Raw genomic sequence first — 24,356 nt, 5'->3', positions numbered from 1 at the left:
ATATTCAGCAATTCATATAGCATGTCATCTGTTTTGGCATGGTTTGATATCGGTAAGTATGCAGTAAACCAAATCAATTTCAATATAAACTTTCAAGTTAAGTGTGTTTCAGTTTGTATGTAACAGATTTGAATTTAGATTTTTGAAAACGTTAGCCAAATCAGGTAGTGATGATTATCGACGAAGAGAATGGTTGTTGAACATTTCAATGCGTGTCGTACTTTCTAACACGTAAAGATTAATGGAGATTGAAAGAAGTAGTCGTGACTCTACAGAGAGTGAAACGTGAGCATTATATGTGGAAATGTACCTCATGAACTCTGCTATTTTAGCATCAAAAGTTTGGTGTGAGCACATGTTTTTGGTAACTGGTGATAGTGAATGCTCTCCGTAAGTTCTCGGTTATCAACTCCCAACGAGCACAATATCTAGCATTCTATGTTAATTTCTGATCGAAGATAATTCTTGGTATATTCTATGTTTTACAAAAACTTGGCGTATCTTTGGACCTATGATAATTCAATATGCAATTAGAGTTTGTGATTTATATCTCCAACTCTAACGGTGGAAAAAAAGTCACACTTACAATATATTATGTTCTCCTGCATAGAATTGGCATTGATTGCTATGCCAAGAAAACCAATCAAAGACCTGAAATCGTTTTGGTTCCGATCGGTTCGATTTGATTAAACCGAATTGGTTAAGCAAGCAGAACTGCAGAAGACGTGTGTCGATCGCACCCAAAGGTCCCCAGAATTTGTCTAACTCCATTTCGTGATTTTTCTTCGCCTCAGAAAACCAAAAACAACAGTTTCTCTCTCTGATTACTTCAATAGCTCGCCGAAAGCGAATTTCAAGGTTCATCCTCCTTCTGTCTCTTCTTGCTTCTCCTCCTCTATTTTTAACTTCTTCTCATTAGCAGTAATGTCTCTGTTATGTCGACTTCGAGTCGTATAATTCAGCTTTCAGATTAATTTTACGGGATTATGTCTCGGATTGATCGATCATTTCGGGTTACAAGAACTGAGATTTCATGAATGTGTCGTGAGCTATTTAAACTTGTTGAACTTTATTTATCTATTAGTTAATTAGTCGAAGAGATGTAGACAAGGAAAAGTCTCGCTTATTTCTTGTTATTTTTGATGCTCAGGGGAAAATAAACAATTGTAGTCAAACCTAATAAATAAAGTTGTTTACTTGTACGTACTTTGATAAAATTCGTTGTTAGCCTATTGCTACATTCAAGTTTTTTATCCAATGTGTGATCTTTCCAGCTTCCTTCACCTGATTTACCCCAAATGTATATGCATTTTCCAACTGATGAGTACTTATGTAAAAAGAGGAAGCTTTTCTTGCTAAAAGTGATAAAAAGGATTCACTATCTTACTTTCCTTCTTTTCATATTTTGGGTTCTAGAATTGAATCTGATACATTTGCTTTCTCGTTTGATTTGTGTGTTCTTTAGGGTCCCTTCATCACATGGCCTCCTTTGATGGGCCAAAGTTCCAGATGACTGATGGCTCTTACGTTAAGACCAAAGCCATTGAGGTTGGATCATCAACAGATATCTCTCCATACCTTTCTCTTCTCAGAGAAGATTCAATCTTGAATGGAAACCGAGCGGTGATCCTCGATGATTATTGAAATGTCAGAACCAAAAAGTCAGGGTGGAGTCTATCATCCGTGAAGCTGAGCACGAGAAACCTATGTCTCTTCCTTGGACTTGCTAAACCCTTTTCATGACAATCTCAAGGATCTGTACCGTTTCTTTGCTTCAAAGTTTGTCACTTTTGATCGACGAAGACCTGATCTTGCTCAGAGAAAACCACGGTCTTGTGATTAGAAACGCGATTGAGATCGGGAAACTGGCTGCTAAAGCCTGTGGAACCCTGGTGCTTGAGTATCTTGGGACAAGAGAGTTAGCTTACAGAGTGCTGTGGTCTGATTTGAGCCGGCTGGATTCGATTGAGTCGAAATGGGAGGAGAAAGGGTCTGAAGAACGTCTTGAGGCTGCAGCCATTGAAGGATGGCTTATCTTCAATGTTTGGGATCAATTATCTGATGAGTGATTTCCACTAATTATTTTTTTGTGATTGCTTTTTCTGTTCTTTTGTTGAAATGATTTGTGATCTTGTGCCTGAAACTTCTCTTCCATCACTTTGTACTGTATGTTGTTTCCTGTGATGATCAACAATTACTAAACAGAAAGTGGACCACTCAATGCATTTACACATCTGAGGCTTAAGTGGAAATGTGATTTAATTGGTGGCTTACTTACTATATTTAAGTAGACAAAAGAGAATTCAATTCAGGAGGGATGCCAAATTTAAGACCGGACCCAAAGATCTCCTCCTATTTATGACTAATTTTATAAAAAAAAAAAAAAAAAAGGAAGAGGGAAGAAGATGTGATTAAGAGGCAGAGAAATTCCCACCTATCTTCACTCGTCTGACACCGACACTTATCCGTTTTTTTCTAAACCCACAGGTTTTGTCAGTCTCTTATGCATAATAATCTCAACCTTAATCGTTACGCATCTCCATCCTTTTATTGGAAACTCCGACTATTCATGGAAATGGACCAGATTTGAATTTTCTCGAGGAAGAGAAAATCCTTACAACACTTGTCACCTTCTTATCTCCGTCTTGTCGGTCACGTTTTGTTCCCCAGCCTAAAAATAAGCTTTCTAGAACGCCGTAAGTTTGTTGTGTGCTAATCCTCGAAACTTACTTCCCCTTTCTCTCTTTCTTTTTTATTGCCTTTTAAAATTCTGATCGGATCATAAAAGTTGAAGGAATTTAGTTCTTCGATGGTTTATGCAATTTAATGGGGTGGGTTTTGATTCTGATAGCTGATTTGCTGTGAATTGGTCTTTAGTTCGAGGGTTTGCAAGTGTGAGAATTATGCAGAAGAAACGAGAGATCTGTGAGTACAGAGACAAGCTAGACAAGACCTTGTCTTCTCCTGACCTCATCAATCACGAGACTCTCAAATCCCTTCTGAGAAATCAGCTTTGCTCCTCCCAAGGTTTTGTTCTGATCTCCGATGTTCTTGATTTTTTTTTTCTTTTTTCTTGCTGTTTTTACTACTCGTGCCTTTATTGTCATGATTCCACTCTAAGATTTGCTTTATGTTGATTTGATAATTTTGTAGAGTGTAATGATGAGAATATATTGGATAAAAGAACAGCTGATGTATCGAAGCTACTTGGCAAGCTTAGGAGTGTTTCCATGACGGATCATCATGGAAACAATGATGCATCATCACATAGCGATTGGAAAGTATGTTTTTTTTTCTTTTTCTGACTTCAGACACTTTCCCATTTTGTGCTTTTTTTGTTTCGACCAGTGATCTTGGATTGTAACGATCTAGCAAAAAAAAAGTGTTTCTTTTACAGCTGAAACATGATCTTGAAGATTGCCGTGTTATGTACCGTGAAGGGCTCGAAGGAAGTCCTTTTCACACGATGCTCGTTGAAGGTTACATGGATGCCCCTGTCGAAGACTGTAAGTTTTCTCATCAGGGTTTTGACTGTAGAATCAAAAGTGTTAAAAAACATGTTTCTGCATCTGATGTTAATTGGACTCATGTTGATGCAGGTTTGTGCGTTTCGTGGGAATCAACCCTCTATAAGAAATGGTGAGAGTCATTTTGAACAACAGGATCTCATGTCTTGTTGGTAAATTTTTATACTTTACGCGTTGTTTATATGTTATAGGTGGCCACAGTTTGCATTTCCGCCATTCAGGATCTTACAAAGCACATGCTTGCAAAAGGCCAGGACCGGTGAACAAATATCTTTAGTAAGGTCTGTTCACATTTGGACAGAAGAATTTTTTTTCGGTTTCTTTGTAAGCTATGTAAATCTTATGAAGCTAATTTTATATTGTGGGAAGAAAGGATGAAGATACCATGGCCATTGGCGGACAGAGAGATTCTTGTGCACTATTTCCTATTTGAATACTTTGAAGATGGCTTAATCGTCATCCTTCTGAACTCGGTAAAGCAAAATCCTTCTCGTCTTTTTTTTTCTCATCTTACCTTTGGTATGAAAATTTGACACTATCTGAAATCAGTTTTGGTTGCAACTTTTAGATCTCTGATTTAGATAGCATTGGCGTTTCCTCTAAGGACATCACCAAGAACGTCATACCTGAATCACCGGATGCAGTGAGGATTGATCTCGTAGGCGGATTTGTTTTACAAAAGGTTACTCCAGAGAGGAGTTACTTCAGGTTAGTGATCATCATAGTATTGCAACATGTTAAAATGTCTTTGGTTATGAAGCTTAAAAAGATCTAGCTTTTGTCAAATTTTGTAGGACGATCGGGGAGATAGATATAAAGCTGGACTTGGTTCCTCCGTCCCTTATGAACTTTATATCTAGGCAGGTCATCGGTAACGGTTTCAGACTCTATAAAAAGGTCAGAAAAACCTGATTTTTTTTTTTGTTTCGCTGTACTTATGTTTCGGTAGGTAGCTTGTGTGATACCGTTTTCTTACTTGAATGTCAACAGTCAGTTGCTTCGGTGGCTAAATTTGATGAAGATTACAGCAAAGCTTTGGCTGATCCTTTGTATACCAAAATACGCCAAGCTCTGTATTCCACTGATAAGGGAGTTGAGGAAGTGCCAAATTTGGAAGCCAATGAAGTGAACGGCGATCCTCTGCCAAAGAACGAACAAATGAATGATGAAGATGCTCGTGAAAATGAACCTGTCAGTATTAGAAAAGCTGTTACCGAGATTGAGGAAGAAGAAGAAGAAGATTTTGAGGAAAGTGTTTCTTCAGAGGAGGGGAATGTAAATACCAAGACTAATGTCGATATGAGAAGACAGTTTTGCATCAGTCCAGAGGTAGAACAAGCTTTAGGGACTCTAGATAGAGTAATATGCATGGTCAGAAATATAACGCCGGTCCAAGAAGCTGAGGAACTGTCTCCGAATAGAGCAGAGAATCAGACAAAGCCAGTAAGTTTGTTAGAGAACATCATTGAAACTGTTTCTCAAAGATCACAGAGACAAGATTTTTCAACCTCAATGGTCACACAAGAGACTAGCGATTTTAGCCAAACAGAGAAGAGAGAGATCGAGACAGGACAAAAGCATGGCAGCTTAAATAAAGCTAAGAACCCGAGCTTGCGGAGAAAACGTAAGACACGCTGCTTTGCTTTCAGGTCCTGGCTGTGAAGGAAGCTCAAGTTCCCATTGTTATGCAAGAGTGTGTGGCACCATAAAGTGTTTTTACTTGGAAATCTCTTCTTAGATGGATGATTCATGCAAAAGTTTGTGGATTCTTTTTGTAAAACTTGTATCTTTCGATAAAAAAAAATCATATATATATTTGTAAAAAGTAAAAACTAGTCCAAATTTGTAAGAAAAAACAACTACTCTCTCTCTGCTTTCAAACCCAAAAAAAAAATAAACCGAATCTTTGAGTTACGGTTTGGTTTGGTTAAATAGTTTTTAGCAAACCAAAATCTTAAAATCCCTAATTTCTTTTAATCCCCTTCGAAATCCCCAATTCTCGATCTCGTCGTTCTCTCCTGTCACCGGCACAGAATTGCGTTCTACTTCGTTGCATTGGAATGGAATCAAAGATAACGAGCGCGTCGACTCCAACAAAGCCTTCCTTCTGCTTGAAATGGCCATGGGATTCAAACAAACAACAGAAATCTCAAAGCGTCTGCGACTTCCAAGGACCGTGGCTTTTCAGATCTATGCAAAGTGTTGGTTCAATTGCTCTCAGCTCCTTGAACTCATTCGGTTTTGGTCATGGGGTCACTGGACCAAAGAAGAAGCCACTAAGTGGATTTGAGCAAGGAGAAGCAGAGCAGAGGGCTTTTGCAGCTGCGTTAGCGAGCGAGAAAGTGGCTACAGTACTTGAATTCTACTCACCCAAATGCAGACTCTGCAATTCTCTGCTCAACTTTGTCTTGGAGGTAGAGAAAAGGAACTCAAATTGGCTCAGCATTACTATGGCAGATGCAGAGAATGAGAAATGGTTTCCTGAGGTAAAAAGCAAAAAAAAAAAAAAAATCTCTTTCTCTTCTCTCTTTGGTAGATAGACTCAAGATTTTGGACCTCTCTGTCTTAATGATGCAGCTTCTCCACTATGACATAAAGTATGTTCCTTGCTTTGTTTTGCTGGACAAGAACGGACAAGCGTTGGCCAAAACAGGAGTTCCAAGTAGTCGTGCACATGTCATCGCCGGTATCTCTCATCTTCTCAAGATGAAGCGACCACCCTCTGCGTAGTTTGAGACCATGGCTTTGATTCTAGCGTTCACTTGTTGGAATGTAAAACATGTTATGTATAAAAAAAAGTAAAAAACTGAGAATCTAATTATTTTTATCGTTATTTTGCTAAAACGTGTTTTTTCCCAAGTTTTCGTTAACCATAATTTATTGTAGTTTACTAAAACCACCAAAATATAATTACTAAATGACTCGTAGATAACTAAATATAAGGAAATCGAGAAAGAAAGAAAAGAAAAAAAAAATGTATTAACCAAATAAAACAGTCGACAAACTTGGTCCCCAAAAAAATAACGTCCCCAGCTCTAGTTGACCTAGGATCCTCTTGTGCATAAATATCACTGTGTAATCGTCTACTTTGACACTTGAAAACCTAGTCATTTGAAGAAAAACGTTCCTTTTTCTTTTCTGGAATTTTGAACAAAGGACTTCGAGATCCATGGAGCCTGGACCTGGTGATGGAGCTGAACCCCTCAGCAAAAAGTAGGGTTTTTTTATTTTCTTCTTAGGATGCTTCTCTATCTACCTATCTTTTGCGATTCTTCGTGCCTAAGTTATATATGAATCGGAATTACTCTGCAGTGCTAAGAGGGAATTGGACAACACACAGAGGGAGGACAAGAGTAGGCGCAAGGAAGACGGAAAAGCCAGACAAGTTTGTTCTTTTCTTCAGTTTCCTTTCTAATGACGTAATCGATTCATAAAAGTATATAGCCTGATTCTTTTCCAAATCGAGTTTCAATCACAAAAATCCGACTTTTTGTTTTTCTTTCTCTAGCAGGCTCTGAAGGCCAGCTCCCAAAGTCAGAAGACAATGGCAGAAAACTATGAGGTTCCCCAGATTTCTTGGAGGTACATTAACTGTTTCTCTTTTTCTTTTCTTGCAAGAGTTCCATCCTTTTTGAGACTATATATTTGTTAATATATTATTAGGTAGAGACTCCAATGTTGCACATGATTCCCGGTGGAGCAGCTGCGCGTCCATTTATGACAGACCACAATGATCTGAACATAAAGCAGTACATGCGTATCTCGCCTGAACTCCATCTTAAGCAGCTTGTCGTTGGCGGCTTGGACCGTGTTTACGAGATTGGAAAGCAATTCAGAAACGAAGGTATTGACTTGATACACAATCCAGAGTTCACCACTTGCGAGTTCTATATGGCTTACGCAGACTACCATGACTTGATGGAAATGACCGAGGATATGTTGAGTGGTATGGTCAAGGAACTAACAGGTGGTTACAAAGTCAAATTCCATGCTAATGGGTATAATAAGGAGCCGATCGAAATCGACTTCACTCCTCCATTCAGGTCCGTGGAATGGTTTTTCATGCGATCAGAACATAGCTCTTCTTGAAACGTATCTTATGGTAATAATAATATACATCTTCTGTAGGAGGATTGACATGATAGCAGATTTAGAGAAGATGGCCAACCTCAATATTCCAAAATACTTGGCTAGCGAGGAAGCGAACAAGTATCTGATTGATGCATGCGCGAGGTTTGATGTCGAATGCGCACATCCTATGACAAGTGCACGTTTGCTGGATAAAGTAATTTTCTTTCCTTATCCCCTTGGCTATGTGGTTTGGTTCGTGCCTTGTGTAATGTTTTTTTACTACGCAGCTTGTTGGACACTTTCTGGAAGGGACATGTGTTAACCCCACTTTCATAATGAACCACCCCGAGATTATGAGTCCCTTGGCAAAATCGCACAGATCCATCAAGGGCCTGACTGAAAGATTTGAGTTGTTCATCAACCAACACGAAGTAAGCTTTATATATAGTAATAACAAATCTTATTTGGTTTAGTAGGCCTGAGTTCCTCTCTGCTAAGCTGTTTTTTATCTGTCGTGCAGATTTGCAACGCCTACACTGAGTTGAATGACCCTGTGGTACAGCGTCAGCGTTTTGCTGATCAGCTCAAGGTATATTTAAGAAGCCTATCATCACGCTTGTAATATAACACTTTCTCTCTCTCTCTCGCTGTTGTATCATTTTTGAAAGCTTGAGACGATGATGTACAGGATCGACAATCTGGAGATGATGAAGCAATGGCTATGGATGAGGCGTTTTGCACGGCTTTGGAATATGGGTTGCCTCCCACAGGTGGTTGGGGATTGGGAATAGACCGGCTTGCTATGTTGCTTACCGACTCACAGAACATCAAGGTCCCTCTTTTGATCTGAATCCATACTTGAGTTTAAAAAATCCAATGGAATAGTATTGTCTTTGTCTTACTCATCATGTTCTGCTGAAATATGTTGTTGCAGGAGGTTATTCTCTTCCCTGCAATGAAACCTCAGGACGAGCCAGCTGCTGCAAGAGGTACAATTTCTTTACTGAACAACTGTTATTTTTTTTTTTTCTTGTGACAGGAACTCTAGAAGAAATTCACTCCAATTCATGGTCCTTTGCCTTTTGTTTTGATTGATTTTGCAGCTCCAGTAGCAGCTGAGAATAACAAGTTTTGGGAAGTGCCATTGTTCAGCTCTTTTGGCAAAACCAAAGATAATGGGGGTTTGGTAATTTCTGTTTTTTTAATTGGTTTTGTTTTGGGTTCTTTGCTCAGACTGCTCTGAGACTTTTCCTGGTGTGTTTTTTTTATTGTTTCCAGCATCTCTAGCTAAAAAATATGCAGACGATTGTTTGAATAAAAAGAATAATTTCTTATTAAACAAGTCATTTCATTTGAAATAGTTTTGGATTCATCAAAGTCGGTTGCTCTGTCCTTAATATTGAATAGTGTTAAAACCAAAAAAAAAAAAAAAAAAAAAAAAAGGAGAGCCATAGTATTAATCAAAATTACTACAATTGGTGCTGGTACAAGCCCAACAATATCTCTAACCCGAATAATACTAACCGGAAAACCAACTCTTTAGAGTTAAGCCCAAACCGGTTTGGTTCGACTGTAAAGTAGTTATACACGCGACGATCTCTCGAGAGCCTGAAAATCCCAACTCTCTCTCTCTCTTTCTCATTTCCGTCACCAATGAACAAAACAAAGAAGCTGGTAGCTTCAATCTCCAAGCTTTTACGAAGACGAACCTGTTATCCTTCAACTTTCCGATGCAATCCACTCGCAACGATTGCGTTTAATCACCTGAGTCGTGATTCTCTGCAACCTTGTTCAGCTAAACCTCTGGCGATTTCCGTTAGTGGGCTCCGATTATCCGGGAGAGCTTTTTGCTCAAAGAGAAGCTCCGTTTGCTGGAACTGTGGTTTCTCGTCGGAGAAAGCTGCGTTTTTGTTCTGTGATTCATGCCGCAGCATTCAACCTGTTGATGATTCCGTCGATTATTTTCAGATTTTTGGCCTGTAAGTAATTTATCACACGCTTCATTTTATTAGAATTTAGGGTTTAAGAACACTAAAATTGCAACTACCATTATTGCATAGGAACTTCTCCTATTGAGTGAATCAAAGTGGATTTCTCTTAATTGGAATTTGGAAAGGTTTAAACTTTTTAGTTGGGATCAATAGTTAGTTAGCTGATCACGTAAAAGATGAGATCTTTTGAATTTGGTTCTAATTCAATAATATGTCTTCATAGGGAGAATAAATATGAGTTAGATGCTGGAAGCCTTGAAGGGAAATACAAAGACTGGCAAAAGAAGCTACATCCGGATTTAGTTCACAACAAATCCAAGGTCTGTTTTGTTGATTTTCTTTTACAATTCGGCATATTTCTTCTTCTCGTATTGTCTTACAACTAGCTCTCTCTTTTTTTTTTTTTTTTTTAACGTCTGCGAATAGAAAGAAAGAGATTATGCAGCTGAACAGTCTGCAAAGGTGACTGAAGCATGCCGGACATTAACCAAGCGGCTGTCAAGAGCAATGTATATCGTAAGGTTCCTTTTCACATTTACTGGCTGTTCCCTTATCTCTTAGCTTCATCCATTTTAGTGTGATTAATACTGAAGATATTGGTTTAGATGAAGCTGAATGGCATTAATATCAATGAAGAAGAAACACTAACAGATCCTGAATTGTTAATGGAGGTAAGTTGATCTACTCATAAAGATTAATCTCGATGCCATATTTAAGTTTAACTGCTACCGGAGAGGTGCAAATACACGTCTGTCATTAATAAACACATTCACTTAGAATTTTTCATTGATAATGGTGTCAGATTATGGAACTCAGAGAGGCCATAGCAGAATCGAAAGATTCAAATGCGCTAAACCAGATCCGATCACAGGTACCTTGAAAATTCCTGATTGATCCGGCTTACTTCAGATGCTTCGGTCTTTCGTTATTTTCTTTGGCTTTTCTGAAACCTTAAATTCTGCAGCTTTGGGCACTAGTTGAATGTACTGATGATCTAATCAATGAGATTTTGTTGTTTTTCTCAAGGTGCAAGAGAAACTGAAGCAGTGGTCTGACTCTTTTCTCGAAGCGTTTGAAAGCCAGAGGTTTGATGAAGCTGTTAAATGCATACAGAGAATGACTTATTATGAGCGAGCCTGTGAAGAAATTGTGAAGAAGTTATGAGGCTACTAGTCCTTCCTAAATGTTTTGTCTGAAGTATCTTAGCTACATTTTTTTTAAAAAAAAACAGCTACTACATGTAATAAGAGCATTGACGGATTCGTTACTAAGAAAAGAATATATTTTATTTGGTCCATTTGCATTCTTCCCATGGATGCAGAATCTGCGTTAAAATGTCAGAAAGGGAGAGGTCATGTAGATACCTTTCGCTGTGCTGCTAAAGCTGACTTCTTCTGTAAAACAATCCGAGCAAGATCTTGCTTGCCCTCTCTGTTTAACCCGTAGAAAACTGTTCGGAAATTGACAGTGCTTGGAGCTATACCTTTGTCCAGCATCTCAGATAGAAGATTCAGGGCATCTTCAGATTTACCTGCTTGGCACAAACAGTTTATGAACTTACTGTATGTTCTAAAATCTGGTGAAGTTCCCTTCTCTTTCATATTACGGAAGACTTTCCATGCCTCTTCCGCTTTTCCCAAGCTCATGTACCCACATATCATCGCCGTATATGTAACAACCGAAGGTTCGCAGCTTTCTTCTTCCATTTTCTGACATGTCTCTAGAACCTTCTCGATCTGTTTCTCCTTAAAGAAGTGAACAATCAGAGATGTGTAGACATGGACGCCGGGTTTTATTCCCATTTCCTTCATGGAATTCACTTTATCCAATGCTTTTTGTAAATGTCCCTTCTCTAACAAGCCATGAACAATACTTCCATAAGTATATTGCTCTAGTAGAGATCTCTCTCCTTTAAAACTGGCTAATTCTGAAAGAGCTTCCTCTAGTTTTCCAATTCGACAAAGAGCTCTTATGAAGATGGAGTACGCCACGGGAACTGGAAAACCAATCTTGCCAAGAGAAACCAAACAACTTTTTGCATCCTTAATGTTACCAACTTCACATAAGCATCCCAAATAGTCTTGGACTAATTCTCTATCTGGGACATAGCCCGAACGAATCATCTCCCGGAATGTTCTGCTGGCTTCTTCAACGTTCCTGCCTTTCTTTTGGCAAAGAACTGTGATTAAACACTTGAAGGTCGACGAGCTCGGCATCAGACCCATATCTTTCATTTCCTTGAACGTTCTAATAGCAATGTTGGTAAGACCGGTTCTACCATACTGCATTATCATGATTGCCCATGTATCTTGTGTTATAACGCAACCTTGCCTTCTCATCTCGTAAAACAGATTTCTCATCTGCTTGAAATCTTTCCCACCTCCCGCGACTTTGATGCTCATGTTGTATGCCTCTGTACTGTGCTTATAGCCATTTCTCTTTCCCACCCATGAAAAGAAACGTAAAACACCGTTTCCCTGTATCTTGCCATTACGAAGAACCTCAACTACGAGTTCTGGTGTGAACTCCACCGTCGATTTTTCTAGAGCTTCTTGGATTCTCTCCCAATCTCGGGAGGATGATAACATGCGACAAATTTGTTGCACGTCCCTTATATCAACGGCAGATGAGGCTGGTGGAAGAGCTGACTGCTTCACTACTTGTGGACGATTATAGTCATCAACAAGCTCCTCTTCTTGCCTTAATTCTGTTCTGCAAGATATGTTTAGTTCTTGATGGTAGGATTTGCATTTTTTCTGGATTTCTTTGATCTGTTCAATTTTCTCCTTTTCGCCATTTTTCTCCATACAAGAGATAACCCAAGAAAACATATTATCCCTGATAGTTATCTTGGAGGCGTGCATCTGATTAAGCAGCTTTACGATCTCATCATATTTTGCTGATCTACAGAGCTCCTTCACAAAGATCGAATAAGATTTCCATGTCGGTTTGATGCCCTTTTCCTCCATGCTGCTAAACACTTTCCATGCCTCTGCTACTTGGTTTTGGCCCAAATGACCAGCAACCACGGCTGTGATAGCGACGTTGTCAGGCTCAATTCCGTTCTCTATCATCTCTCTGAATAAGTTGCAACCCTTTTGAAACTGTTTCATCTTGAAGAGGTGTTGCATAATCTCAGTGTATGTAGAAACTCTAGGTATAATCCCTGATTTTTTTAAAACCTCGAGCTGTTCAAGAGCTTTTGAAACATCGTTTTGCCTGAGATATCCGCTGATAATGATCCCGTAGACATTTGAGTCATCCAGTTTCCTCTTCTTCATTATATCGACAATCTCTAGAGCATCTACTATCCTATTTGCTCTGCAAAGCCCTTTAACCAAAATCTCAAAATACTTAGCGTCAAGGCCCACTTCCTTGTTTTTCAACTCACGAATCAGTTCCAGCGCTTCCCTTATCTTGCCGGAGATACAGAAACTCTTGAGCAGATAACCAAAGGCATCATGTTCTGAAATCTCACAAATCCTAATCATGTCATCTGCAATGGACTGGACTATATCAAGTTTCTCTGATTTCGCTGTGCAATCCAGTAACATCTTGTACGTTCTCAATCCAAAAGTGATACCCTTTCCAATCATCTCCTTATAGAATTCAAGCGCAAGGTCACCTCTACCGGCTATGCATAGAGACCTAATCATGATATTATAAGCCGCAGCATCGGGTTCAAAGCCACTTTTCCTCATCTTCTCAAAGACGAGAAGCCCTTTTCCAATCTTTGTTGCTTTCCCGTACACTGAGATAAGAATTGTCCATGTCCTGATATCCTTATCACAAGCGTTCTTCTCCATTTCTTTCACCAATTCGTCTACCATACCGAGATCTCTCGCTTCCCCAGCTATGCTTAGCATGGTGTTGTAAACTCCGACTGTATGTGAGTAACCCTCCTTGTCTTTCACCCAATTAAAGAACCTCAGAGCCAAATGAGGAACCTTAAAGCACCTCTTCAGTACTTTTTCTACGATATCTGGTTCGAACCGAAAACTCAATTCCTCTAACCTTTCCTCCATGGAATCCAGAATATCGTCATCTGCCCTGACGACGCTCGTAATCTCATGAACAAAGGGACTTACGTCGAATTCTTCAGGAAGAACAGTACCTTCTTTAGCCTCTACATTCTCATTTGAAAATCCCATTCCAGCATTTTCACGAACACTTTGCGTGCAAGAAATCAATGCTTCATCACCAGAGACAGCTCCTGTCGCATGGGTTTCTCCCGACACCGGAAACCTCAGCTGCGTAGTTTCGTCTGGTTTGACAACATCCGATCCTAAAATTTGAGTTATCTCGTTAAAAAGTGAGGTGATTGATGTAGCTTCAGCTTGGATCTTCGACGGGGTCTGACGGGTTTTGGATTTCGATGACTTTGAGAAAGCTGAGAAAGAGACGAGTGGGTTTCTTCGGGTTGGATCAAATAAGAAAGACTTGAATCGAAACAAAGCTCTCATTGCTGTTTTATATCAATCGGAAGAATCCCAAGTCACTTCCAGCATCAAACTGGGAAGAAGAGTGGGAAAATAACGGTCAAATCGTTCGTTAGATAGTTCACAATTTTGTCTTTTGAGTAATCAGTACCAACACAACTCAACAAGACAACAAGTCTATGTTTTGTCTAATACCTTTGACAAAGTGGCCACACAAAGTTCCAAATTCTCAGTTTGCGTCAAAAAAAAAAAAAAAAAAAAAGAAAAAAAAAAGAAACCTTTAATACTTCCCAACTGGAATGTCATACATTATTCTCTCAATGAACACAAAATGAAATTATGTTAAATACATTTAGTTGTTGATGCAACTCAGATTTGAAGTGTGTTTAGGCCACGAATCATACATAGACAATCTGGTATTTAGACAGTATGTAGATTAGGTTTACAAGGTCTTTTCTTTAGATAGCACAAAACAAACAAACAAACAATAGAGAGAGCATCGATGACCAGGGCTGGATTTGGGCAAAGCTCAGTGAAACATTTGCCTCAGGCCCCCATATTTTTTGACTAAAATCCAGCCCATTAATTTTGTATTCAGTCCATAAAAACTAAAAAAAAAAAAATTCAGCTCAAACATTTAGGTCCATTTCGACCCGACCCAGAAAAAAAAAAGTTAAAGAAAACAGCTTTTTCAAAATCCCACATCGACAATTGAGTGAAAAGAACTTCTAACTTTTCTGTATAAATAGAATATATGCTCCAGCATTGGCTACTTTATTCAAAAGTATCAGATCGAGCATATTGTTTTTGCTGCAAGTTGTTTGGTCGAGATCAAGATGCTAATCAGTTGTCAAGCAAAGGGTTCAATGATTGGAAGAATATCAAGATACGACTGAGTCAACATGAAACTAATCACTACCATATTTAGTGTATGAGTCGGTAGATGGAATTAGAATTTAGGCTAAAGAAGAATCAGACGATTGATAAGGGTCTCCAAGAAGAAATTAATAAAGAGAAAACCCATTGGAGAGAGGTTTTGTTGAGAATATTTTCATTGGTGACAACTCTTGCTAAACAAAATTTAGCTTTTCGTGGGACTAATGAAAAGCTTGGTCAAATAAACAATGGAAACTTTCTGAGTTTTATTGAATCATTTGGAGATTTTGATCCAGTTATGCGAGAGCATATCAGACGGGTTAAAGGAGGTGAGATTCATTATCACTATTTAAGCCACACTATTCAGGATGAGTTGATTGTTATGCTAGGGTCTGAAGTCAAATCTATGATCATCAAAAAAATTCAAGAAGCTAAATATTTCTTGGTTATTCTCGATTGCACTCTAGATAAGAGTCATAAAGAACAAATGAGTCTTATTATCAGATGTGTGGATGTCTCCATGGCTAAAACACAAGTTGAAGAGTTTTTTGTGACATTCTTAGAAGTTGCAGATAAATCTGGAGAAGGGCTTTTTGAGTTGCTTTGTTCGACATTGGTTGGTCTTAATTTGAGTATTGATGATGTGAGAGGGCAAGGCTACGACAATGGATCTAATATGAAGGGAAAACACAAAGGAGTACAAAAAAGATTGCTTGACATCAATTCAAGAGCATTTTATACACCTTGTGGTTGTCATAGTCTTAACTTGGCACTTTCTGATATGGCTAAATCATCTTCAAAAGCGATTGCTTTCTTTGGAATCATTCAACGGATATATTGTTTGTTTTCATCATCTTCAAATAGGTGGGAGCTATTTAAGCAGATGGTAGGAGGTCTCACACTTAAGTCACTATCAGAAACTCGTTGGGAAAGTCGCGTTGAAAGTGTTCGAGCAATTCGATTTCAAGCTCCAAAAATAAGAGATGCTTTGGATTACTTGGCAGAAAACTGTGATGATCCTGGAGCTCGTAGCGATGCTGAAGCTCTTACCACAAGCAAAACTCATGGAATTGGAGGGTTTGAGTTCTTATTTGGTATGGTTATTTGGTATGATCTTCTGTTCGCCGTCAATGCCGTAAGTAAGATAATGCAATCAGAGCATATTGATATTGATAATGCTATTGTTCAATTGAAAGGGTTAGTATCGTTTCTGAAAAACTATAGAGAAACTGGATTTGAAAAAGCAAAAGCAGAAGCTAAGATTATTGCAGAGTCTATGGATATCGAACCAGACTTTTCAGTGAAATGAAAGCGCATTATTAAAAGGAAGAAGCATTTTGATGAAGCAGTAGAAAGAGATGATGAATCTGAGATGCTAAGTGAGGAAGAGAAGTTTAAGATTGATTATTTCTTGAGAATCGTGGATCAAGCTATAGTATCTCTTCAAATAAGGTTTGAACAATTTGAAGAGTATGAAAAAACTTTTGGATTTTTGTTTGATCTACATAAGCTCAAATCGGCAACGGATGATAGTTTGAAGGCAAAATGTATCAACCTTGAATCTTCTCTTAAACATGGTGCCAATTCAGACATTGATGGATATCATTTATATCTAGAGATCAAAATTCTAAGAAATGTTTTGCCAAGTGAGATCAAGAAAGCTGTTGAAGTGTTAGATTTTTTAAGAAGATTTGAAGGTCATGGTTATCCAAATACGTGGATTGCATATAGAGTGATGCTAACTATTCCAATTTCTGCTGCTTCGGCTGAAAGAAGTTTTCCAAGCTGAAGTTAATAAAGTCTTACTTGCGGTCAACTATGTCAGAAGAGAGACTGAATAGTTTGGCAATGTTGTCAATTGAGAGAGATATGGTTGGAAAGCTTGACTACCAAAGTTTGATAAATGATTTTGCGGAGAAAAATATAAGAAGACTTATTTTTCGAAATCCATAGATTGCTATTAGTTTTTTTTTTTTGGATTACTTGTGTATCATTAATATTAGTACGTTCGCACTTTAAAAAGTTTTTTTTATCTAAATTTTTTTTTTATAAAAAAAATAGCGGCTCCCATTTTTTATTTTGTTTCAAGCCCCCAAAATCTCAGATCCAGCCCTGTCGATGACCACATGGAAAATTTCAGACAACTTCAGTGTTAAGACTCGAGATTTCTCAAAAGAAAATTTGACCCCAAAGACAGCTAAGTTTGTGCCTGTCCTCCAATCAGTCAACAACACAGCCATGAGCCAACCCATTTGCCATGTCCATGTGATTTCTTATTCTACCAAATATTTCATACATTTATATAGAATACATTCTCCCAAAACAATAAAGTCAGAGACATCTCTAATCATAGTGGAGGTGACTCTAAATTGAATTATTCACTTAGCAAATGGAAATATGCTTTCCCCATTGTTAAAGCCAAGGAGTCCAAAAAACAACAAATTCTTTGTTCCCCTTTTTATTAAATGTACTCTCGTTCTCATACACCACCAAATTAATTAAAAAATGATTGATATATCTAATTACAGTATTCATAATCCAGACCAAATATCAAACACCCCCACCCCAAAAATATATATATTTAAAAAGAAAAAAAAAACAAAACATCCTTCTCATTCCCTGAAAGATTGTGTTTTTGAACATTGTTGGCTTTTCTTCGTTTTCTATTCACCCAAGGCCAAATCTTCAGTCACCTGAATAAAAGAGAAAAAATACGAATTCCTGTTACCATCGCTTATCGATTGAACGTATCAAATGGACAACTGAAAAATCCTAACCTAAATCAATTCTTAGGCGGATTTACGAATTCACCGGCATTTGCTGAGATAAGTGTCCTTGCCAAAAGCACCAAGCATTCTACAGGCTACTTCCAACAATTTCCCTGTTTGTTTCAATCACAACAATAACACCTTTATTAGGTCAAAGTCCACCACAATCACACACTCTAATCTCCTCCATGATTGTCCCCTCAAGTTTAATAAATATTATTTGTGCTTTACGAAAAGCTATAAACAAAATACCCAATAATTTAACTAACAAACCATCTTGAAGGTAGGAAACATGACAAAATGCTTATAGCCAGCTTAGCTAAAGGCAATGACCACATACACACACACACACAAAAGCCTACCTCTTGCTTGTGTTTAGACTCACAAATCTTTACATGCCTAATATAATCTACCTCTCCCTCGCGGTTGCATTAACCGAAATCATTCAATTGGCTCGGTAAATTCTACACCGAGCCATTGACAGAAAAGGTGGCTCCTGTTTTTCACAGAATTACTAGACCCACTCTCATTCTTCGAACCTTAACCTTGTTTCAATTACTAGACCCGTCTATTAACCAAAACCAGGAAGTCAATTAGATTCAATTAGGGACTATGCAACAGCAGATCAATTCACCAAAACTATTGGTGCTTAATCATCAAAAGTTGCCGATTCTAAACACAAAAGTAAGATAATGATTCAACCAAAGAAAGTAAAATAAAAAAAAACGTACCTCTTCTCGGCTGGACAACAACTTTCTTAACTGGTTTTTTAACGGATTCAACAATCTCCTCCACATCAGGGAACAAAACACCATCAATCCCCTGAACCGAAATCCGACCGTCCGTATAAATGTCTGGATCGAACAAATAAGCCGACCTCTCACCGTCTCCAAACTTAACCGAACCATCAGCTTCCTTAGCCGCAACCTTATGAGGAAAACGCAGCGTATCGAACTTCACCTTCCCGAATCTCCGAACAGAATTGTACATACTCTCCTCCGTCTGATACTCCGGGATGATGTGGTAGTACACGATCTGCTCCGGCGCTCCTGGCTCACTCAGCTGATCCGTCGTCAGTTTCGCCATAGCCTCGTCGTTCGGAGCAAGAACCGTTAGCACATATCCTTCCGACACCAACCGACCCATCTCCGTCGCTAGTGACGTCAGATTCACCAGAATGTCTGCCATCTCGTTGTAACCGCCGTAATGCAACAGCGTGTGGATAAAGTCCTTCACTTGAGCTTCACCGTCGAAGTGGTGGTGCTTCCCTCCCGGTCCCGGAGCCGGTGCCGGAGCTAGCGACGGACCAGGAGCCATGGCGGATTGGATCGGGAGAGCCGGTGGGGATCCGGCGGGTACTGGTGCGGGTTTTTTCTTGAGACGGTTGGTTCTCGGGTCAACTTCCGGAGCTCCTTCGGGCAAGACGGCGGAGATTGATTGGAGGCTCCGACGGCGGTTGAAATCCTCTTGAACGGCGCGAGGGATGAGAAGCCGTTCGATCCCGTGTATCAATCCATCGGGTCGGGTCAGATCATCGGGTCGGATAATCTCAGCTGAATCCACCATCTTCTTGCCGTCTACTTTGGTCTTGCTCAAGTGGACATGATCGTTGCCCAGCGTGTGGTGCTTGACCCGACCCGAATCCTCGGAGGGCCATTGGTCGGACCCGACCCGATTAGGGATAATGTGGAACATGAGGAGTGTTTGGAGAGATTTGAGATTACCTGGCTCGAGCAAGAACCGCTTGAACCCAGGGTCAAGGTCACGCTCGAGAGCTTCGTTGCGAGGGGCAAAAATGGTAATATTGTGGCGACCAACGGCGTCTTCGAGTGTCTCGAGGAGGAGCGCCTTCTCGACGAGCTCGGAGAGCTCCGTGTAACGAGAGTCGAGGAGAGCTACGAGGACGGAGTTGGAGTTGATCTGACCCGACCCGGATGAAGGATTCGGGTTCTTGGATAATGCAGATGCGGTGGAGGAGGAGATGAGTAGGAAGAGAAAGAGAACAGTGACGGCGGAGCCACCATAGATACGGCGATCCATGGAGCTCTGTTAGATCGGATAATCAGAAAGAAAGATGGAACAATAATTTTTCTCTTTTTTATTCTTTTGGTGAAAGAAAGAAAGAGTTTACTTTTCTCTTTCTTTTTTTTTTTTGTTGAAGTGTCGGCGATGGCAAGTGGAAGTGTGAGAGAGAGATGAGTTTGGTTGTGAGTCTGTGTTGTGTAGTTTCGGGGGTTTCGGACCAGGCTGGTGTAGGACCCACTCAAAGCATTTTATAATGTTTGCTGACTTTCGTATTCTTTTCTTCTTCATCCCTGCTCGGCTCGGCTTAATAAACTCCCTTTTTACTCTTCTTAATTTTTTTGTAAGCGAAACTCTAGTTACTTCACAAGATTTGGTAATAGGAAATGATGTATGTGAATTTGGATGATACTTAACTTGAAAGTGAAATTAAGAGTAGAGAAGGACAGATAAAAAAAAAAAAAAAGAGAGAGAGAGAGAGAGAGGCATGTGATAGTGAGTGGGAAGCAAAGAGGTAGCCGAGGAACGCGTGGCTTGGAAACGAAGCTGTCGGTTTGGAACGTAAACATCCATCCATCTAGATAGTAAATACGCCCTTTTGGCTTTGTGAATTGTATAAATCATTTATGGTCCCATCTGAAATTACTTTACTTCTCTTACGCGCCCTATATGCGCCTGAAGCTCACGCCCCAAAAACAAGAAGCATCTACAGCTTTCTCTCAAAAGCGAGTATCTTGTGACCACCACACCAACAATATTATCTATTGGACTCAACTTGAGCCCTTTTACCTGTTTGGCCCATTTCGTAATAGTTCCGACATTTTTTTGGTGACCTGAAAGAAATTTTCTAAAGTTTTTGACTCGTAGTATTTTAAGTTGAGGATCAGTATGTAAATCACCCCTTCCTATAAAAATTGCAGGTTTAATTTTTTTTCTGGGAATGGGTAAAATAATTATTTTTTGTGAATGAAACAAAAAAATGACACTTGAGAATATGGATTATGCGCAAATCTTTGACAAGTCTACTTTTTAAGAACATATTATCACTGGTTCCATATTGAACATAGGCACTTCTAGTGTGATCCTTACATCCCAGGAAGCCTGTCTTCCATGCTTTTCCACATCTATACATGGAAGCTCACACAATATGGCATATTAGGCCGTGGTCCATCCTCCATTTCGTCCTAAAATTCGAGATTTCTTTCGTGATCCTTTGTGTTTATCAATTTAAGACTAGTCATCGTGATCTCTGTTATTATTTGGACGGCGGAGAAGAAACATCTAGGTGTCACTATATTATTGTTTTGAAGATATCGAAAGTTTGTTTTTATAGCGCATCTCAGGCTTCCAAAAAAATACAAAACAAACAATATTTCTCATAATTAATTATAACATAGTTTCAATCTTAGGGATTAGTCTCCCCGCACACTATTTTCTGATTATTTAATTTTGGTATTGAGAAGTTTTTTTTATTGTTATTGAGAAGTTAATACGTATATGTTTTTGCTGCAGAAAAAAATGGAATACAAGCTAAGTTTTCTTTTACCTTAATGTCACAGGAAAACATTTTAAAGACATGATGCATGGGATTCAATGCATACTAAAATTCATGAAGAATTGTCGCATCACAGCTGCATTTCTATTGTGAGACAATTTGAAACTAAACAAAAATGTTATTGTAAATAGAGATAAAAGAGGAAATAAGCGTCAATGAATATGGAGAGGAAGAGTAGTGGTGTGTCATGTGTGGTAGGAACTCAGTGAAACCAATGTAAAATAAATACAAAATCAAAGGGTCCCCACAGGGTAAAGAAAGAAAAGGACAGTTTACACGAAGACATACACTGTACTCTGGATTCACATGAAACCCTAAGTTACTTAACTTTATTCACTTTTTTTTCACTCAACCTCCTTTATTATACTAGTACTTATTTTACCACCTGACTCTCTCTCTCTTTCTCTCTCTCTCTTTGTACCCTAAACCCTAAGCTGTCACCTATAAAGCTATAGCACTGCTATATTCCATATCCCACGCTTCTTCCGAATCTATTGCTGGATCCTTCTCTCTTTATATAACTTAAAGCACCTCTTAATCAATTCCATCTCAAATTGTTATACCTAACCACCAAAATACTTCTGTTTTGTGTGTTTTAATTATTATCATTGATGTGGTTTGTCATGTTATCCAATCCACAACTGTTTCTTCTCAGTGTTTGATCCCTACTTAGACTATTCATTATGGCATGTATGCCACGTTACAAACTCACACATGCGTCTTTTCTCCACTTTCTCATTAACCAAAATATATCTCTAATATATTTTGTTTCATTATCATGTATGGTGAATTCATAGATTACTGTGTAAAGACTGGATATACGCACACAACTATACAACTATGTGCCATATTTTATTTGATCCAATCACAATCAACTTAGTACACGAATCTATAGATGCTTGAATGCTTCACGCATCTTGAATATGCGATATAAACATTAAAGTTAGGATTTGCTGATGATTTGACTACAATATTCTATTTATTTGTTTTGGTATCTCAAAAGTTCTTTAAAGAGTGATGTCCAAAAACAAAACAAAAAAAGGTTCTTTAATAAGTGTTGTTGGAGCAGAGATTTTTCACCTAGTGGTCTACTTGTACGGCTAAACATAATTAACCTCGTCCATGACGAAAACGACTTCTCCAATAAAGTTTGGTTTCGGTTTAGACACTTATTCATAATCCGGCCTCGAGCCACTGATCTCATCTCTTACGTATTGATTGAAAACTACATTTTTAATTTAAGGGAACAATCATGTTTTTTTTATTAATAAAGCTATGAACAATATAGCATATACTCGATCTACATTTCCCACCGATTAAAAAACAGTTCGAATCTATTATTTAATCCATTTTCGAAGACGACGCCGTTTCAGCTTGTGAATGGCTTCGCCAGAAACCTCCACTGCAAAATCTGCTCCACATCTCATTCTCTAACGCAATCACCGCCTCGTCTTCTTCTTCTTCTTCCTCTTCTTCTTCCTCCTCGTCTCCGTAGCTCTGTAATGGATGAACAGCGAATTGCGAACTCCCAGATTTACTCAGCTTCTTCTCGAAATCTCCACTCTCTAAAGCCCCTTTCTTCGCCAGTCGTCTCCGTCGCAGACGGCGGGTTGCACGGCGGCATATTCCGCGAGGAAGCTTGTAGACGGCGAGTACGACGAGCTTCACGACGCTGCAAGGGCCGCAGCAACATAAGGCGGCGCACTCAGCCGTTGTACCACCGCAACACTCCGCCGCAGTGGATCCTCCGCAGCAAAGCGACGGCGTTGAGTGGCTTCGACGGAGACTCGGTTGTTCTCCGCTGAATGACAATTCAGATGATGTCGACGAATTCATATTCAGATTTTTATTTTTGGTTGCGATCAACACAAAACAATCAAATCTGAGAAATCTCAATCTCCGATCGGGAGTGATGCAGATAGGTATAACAGATCAATTGCTTTCAAATACAAATCTCTCGACACTCTTCGTCTTCTACGCTCGTCTCTGCTCAATGTGCATCACCAATTCATAACAAAAATCGATTTTTTTTCCCCCATAAAATCGCCAAAGAAAAATCAGGCACTATAGAATCTCCAATTTCCGAAACAAAAAAAAAAAAAAGCAGAGAAAGAATCAGAAAGAAGAATCGAAGACAAATACTACACACATTTGTACGATTTTTTCTCTCTTGGCCCGAAATTTTCCCAGCAGGAAACTATTTTCTCGAGAATCTGAAGGGTTTGTTTGCAATGGAGAGAGTGACCGTACGGAAATATGATTGGTGGGAGGATCTGGGGTTTAGCCTTTTAGTCTTCTTCACTCTTGAGATTAAAAGCGAAAGCTTTAAAGTCAGAAATGATTATTAGGTTGCTGTTTCGGTTATGTATGTTGCTAGTAGATGAAGACGACCATGAATCAATCAATCATATGTATATGCGTATATATATATATATGTGTATATATATTGGCTATCTCATTGGATAAACTATTATCATTAAAAACTTTATTTAGTTACATATCTGCAAAAATCTTTCCTCAATAGAGGTTGCTCTGTGTTATATTTAATGTTTGATACTATCTTAGACTACAGAATTTGCATATTCTTATTTTCTTAATTCTGTGGACTGATATTATTCCAATAGTTTTTCTTATTTTTTATCAGTTGTTTTAAATAACTTTTTCTCTTAAGTTAAAGAATACACCACCACTAATTTTTTCAGTTTGATGTATCTGGTTGCAGATTTTGTTTTTCTCTTTAGTTTTGACTGCTGACTAATCAATTAATCATTCAAAGTTATATAAGTAAATATCATTACCACTAGTAGATAATTATCACACCAGCATTCTTACTAGCAATAAAATGATTTCTATGTTATGCTAAAATATGTTAACCAAAAATAACAATGCTAAAATATAGTAAAAGGAAAACATTATGAGAGAATTAAATAGTCTGTTGATTTTATGATTTGATAAAACCAATACATGTCAGTTAGCTATCTTATTAACATTAAACCGGTATATTACCATATCTCATGGAAGCACACACTAGCTAGATATGTAAAAATAGAAAACAATTTGGGAAAATAAAATAATTGGAAAATAGATTTGAACCGGACCTTCCATCA

The 24,356-nt window shown here is 38.6% G+C and overlaps 8 protein-coding genes and 1 pseudogene across 10 annotated transcripts; 6 read left to right on the top strand and 3 right to left on the bottom strand.

Moving 5' to 3' along the window:
- The first annotated feature begins 791 nt into the window (after positions 1 to 791).
- On the top strand, positions 792 to 2,198 carry LOC18016523 (uncharacterized protein At5g06450). Its single transcript, XM_024156030.1, is given in 4 exon segments — positions 792 to 858; positions 1,466 to 1,728; positions 1,730 to 1,791; positions 1,793 to 2,198. Coding segments are annotated over 3 exon segments (588 nt in total). The 5' UTR covers positions 792 to 858; positions 1,466 to 1,479; the 3' UTR covers positions 2,070 to 2,198.
- A 329-nt stretch (positions 2,199 to 2,527) lies between these two features.
- Positions 2,528 to 5,369, top strand: LOC18016522. 3 transcript variants are annotated; one of them, XM_006399054.2, is made up of 10 exons: positions 2,528 to 2,696; positions 2,878 to 3,027; positions 3,154 to 3,281; positions 3,398 to 3,506; positions 3,600 to 3,639; positions 3,719 to 3,808; positions 3,901 to 4,000; positions 4,096 to 4,235; positions 4,322 to 4,424; positions 4,518 to 5,369. In XM_006399054.2, exons 2-10 carry the CDS (start codon positions 2,904 to 2,906, stop codon positions 5,187 to 5,189), a joined length of 1,506 nt encoding a protein of 501 aa, XP_006399117.1. In that variant the 5' UTR covers positions 2,528 to 2,696; positions 2,878 to 2,903; the 3' UTR covers positions 5,190 to 5,369. The 3 variants fall into 3 exon arrangements, with proteins under 3 accessions (XP_006399117.1, XP_024011796.1, XP_024011797.1); XM_024156028.1 differs by having other exon boundaries at positions 2,556 to 3,027; XM_024156029.1 differs by lacking the exon at positions 2,528 to 2,696 and having other exon boundaries at positions 2,703 to 3,027; positions 3,384 to 3,506.
- A 123-nt stretch (positions 5,370 to 5,492) lies between these two features.
- On the top strand, positions 5,493 to 6,425 carry LOC18016521 (thiol:disulfide interchange protein TxlA homolog). The gene is made up of 2 exons (XM_006399053.2): positions 5,493 to 6,013; positions 6,105 to 6,425. Exons 1-2 carry the CDS (start codon positions 5,588 to 5,590, stop codon positions 6,255 to 6,257), a joined length of 579 nt encoding a protein of 192 aa, XP_006399116.1. The 5' UTR covers positions 5,493 to 5,587; the 3' UTR covers positions 6,258 to 6,425.
- Positions 6,426 to 6,696: 271 nt separating this feature from the next.
- LOC18016520 (lysine--tRNA ligase) lies at positions 6,697 to 8,885 on the top strand. The gene is made up of 11 exons (XM_024156265.1): positions 6,697 to 6,740; positions 6,840 to 6,912; positions 7,039 to 7,089; positions 7,191 to 7,570; positions 7,656 to 7,812; positions 7,886 to 8,029; positions 8,119 to 8,187; positions 8,287 to 8,430; positions 8,533 to 8,611; positions 8,702 to 8,784; positions 8,877 to 8,885. The coding sequence occupies exons 1-11, from the start codon at positions 6,697 to 6,699 to the stop codon at positions 8,883 to 8,885; spliced, it is 1,233 nt and encodes a 410-aa protein (XP_024012033.1).
- A 330-nt stretch (positions 8,886 to 9,215) lies between these two features.
- LOC18016519 (iron-sulfur cluster co-chaperone protein HscB, mitochondrial) lies at positions 9,216 to 10,460 on the top strand. Its single transcript, XM_024156733.1, has 5 exons — positions 9,216 to 9,577; positions 9,813 to 9,909; positions 10,016 to 10,110; positions 10,195 to 10,260; positions 10,392 to 10,460. The coding sequence occupies exons 1-4, from the start codon at positions 9,252 to 9,254 to the stop codon at positions 10,196 to 10,198; spliced, it is 522 nt and encodes a 173-aa protein (XP_024012501.1). The 5' UTR covers positions 9,216 to 9,251; the 3' UTR covers positions 10,199 to 10,260; positions 10,392 to 10,460.
- On the bottom strand, positions 10,279 to 14,078 carry LOC18016518 (putative pentatricopeptide repeat-containing protein At5g06400, mitochondrial). Its single transcript, XM_006399050.2, has 2 exons — positions 10,954 to 14,078; positions 10,279 to 10,685 (listed from the first exon to the last, which is right to left on the bottom strand). The coding sequence occupies exons 1-2, from the start codon at positions 14,050 to 14,052 to the stop codon at positions 10,611 to 10,613; spliced, it is 3,174 nt and encodes a 1,057-aa protein (XP_006399113.2). The 5' UTR covers positions 14,053 to 14,078; the 3' UTR covers positions 10,279 to 10,610.
- Positions 14,079 to 14,782: 704 nt separating this feature from the next.
- On the top strand, positions 14,783 to 16,857 carry LOC18016517 (annotated as a pseudogene).
- Positions 16,858 to 17,337: 480 nt separating this feature from the next.
- On the bottom strand, positions 17,338 to 19,839 carry LOC18016516 (fasciclin-like arabinogalactan protein 17). Its single transcript, XM_006399048.2, has 3 exons — positions 18,404 to 19,839; positions 17,682 to 17,785; positions 17,338 to 17,597 (listed from the first exon to the last, which is right to left on the bottom strand). The coding sequence occupies exons 1-2, from the start codon at positions 19,710 to 19,712 to the stop codon at positions 17,712 to 17,714; spliced, it is 1,383 nt and encodes a 460-aa protein (XP_006399111.1). The 5' UTR covers positions 19,713 to 19,839; the 3' UTR covers positions 17,338 to 17,597; positions 17,682 to 17,711.
- A 2,751-nt stretch (positions 19,840 to 22,590) lies between these two features.
- On the bottom strand, positions 22,591 to 23,277 carry LOC18016515. Its single transcript, XM_006399046.2, has one exon. It carries the CDS (start codon positions 23,083 to 23,085, stop codon positions 22,591 to 22,593), a length of 495 nt encoding a protein of 164 aa, XP_006399109.1. The 5' UTR covers positions 23,086 to 23,277.
- Positions 23,278 to 24,356: the final 1,079 nt, after the last annotated feature.

This window comes from Eutrema salsugineum, unplaced genomic scaffold, assembly GCF_000478725.1.
Source record: "Eutrema salsugineum unplaced genomic scaffold, Eutsalg1_0 scaffold_2, whole genome shotgun sequence".
Lineage (NCBI taxonomy): Eukaryota > Viridiplantae > Streptophyta > Magnoliopsida > Brassicales > Brassicaceae > Eutrema > Eutrema salsugineum.
The sequence above is the reverse complement of the archived record's forward strand: the minus strand, read 5'-3'. Positions and strand labels throughout refer to the sequence as shown.

Excerpts from the sequence above, each read along its gene's own strand:
- LOC18016522 (XM_006399054.2), top strand. The coding sequence starts at position 2,904 with ATGCAGAAGAAACGAGAGATCTGTGAGTACAGAGACAAGCTAGACAAG. Across the intron at positions 3,640-3,718 it reads TCAACCCTCTATAAGAAATG|GTGGCCACAGTTTGCATTTC; the intron begins GTGAGAGTCATT and ends TATATGTTATAG. Across the intron at positions 4,425-4,517 it reads GTTTCAGACTCTATAAAAAG|TCAGTTGCTTCGGTGGCTAA; the intron begins GTCAGAAAAACC and ends GAATGTCAACAG.
- LOC18016521 (XM_006399053.2), top strand. The coding sequence starts at position 5,588 with ATGGAATCAAAGATAACGAGCGCGTCGACTCCAACAAAGCCTTCCTTC. Across the intron at positions 6,014-6,104 it reads ATGAGAAATGGTTTCCTGAG|CTTCTCCACTATGACATAAA; the intron begins GTAAAAAGCAAA and ends TTAATGATGCAG.
- LOC18016520 (XM_024156265.1), top strand. The coding sequence starts at position 6,697 with ATGGAGCCTGGACCTGGTGATGGAGCTGAACCCCTCAGCAAAAA. Across the intron at positions 8,030-8,118 it reads TGTTCATCAACCAACACGAA|ATTTGCAACGCCTACACTGA; the intron begins GTAAGCTTTATA and ends TCTGTCGTGCAG. Across the intron at positions 8,612-8,701 it reads AATTTCTTTACTGAACAACT|CTCCAGTAGCAGCTGAGAAT; the intron begins GTTATTTTTTTT and ends TTGATTTTGCAG.
- LOC18016519 (XM_024156733.1), top strand. The coding sequence starts at position 9,252 with ATGAACAAAACAAAGAAGCTGGTAGCTTCAATCTCCAAGCTTTTACGA. Across the intron at positions 9,578-9,812 it reads TATTTTCAGATTTTTGGCCT|GGAGAATAAATATGAGTTAG; the intron begins GTAAGTAATTTA and ends ATGTCTTCATAG. Across the intron at positions 9,910-10,015 it reads TAGTTCACAACAAATCCAAG|AAAGAAAGAGATTATGCAGC; the intron begins GTCTGTTTTGTT and ends GTCTGCGAATAG.
- LOC18016518 (XM_006399050.2), bottom strand. The coding sequence starts at position 14,052 with ATGAGAGCTTTGTTTCGATTCAAGTCTTTCTTATTTGATCCAACCCGA. Across the intron at positions 10,686-10,953 it reads CTTTAGCAGCACAGCGAAAG|CTTCATCAAACCTCTGGCTT; the intron begins GTATCTACATGA and ends TGCATTTAACAG.
- LOC18016516 (XM_006399048.2), bottom strand. The coding sequence starts at position 19,712 with ATGGATCGCCGTATCTATGGTGGCTCCGCCGTCACTGTTCTCTTTCTC. Across the intron at positions 17,786-18,403 it reads TGTTGTCCAGCCGAGAAGAG|GGAAATTGTTGGAAGTAGCC; the intron begins GTACGTTTTTTT and ends TGAAACAAACAG.
- LOC18016515 (XM_006399046.2), bottom strand. The coding sequence starts at position 23,085 with ATGAATTCGTCGACATCATCTGAATTGTCATTCAGCGGAGAACAACCG.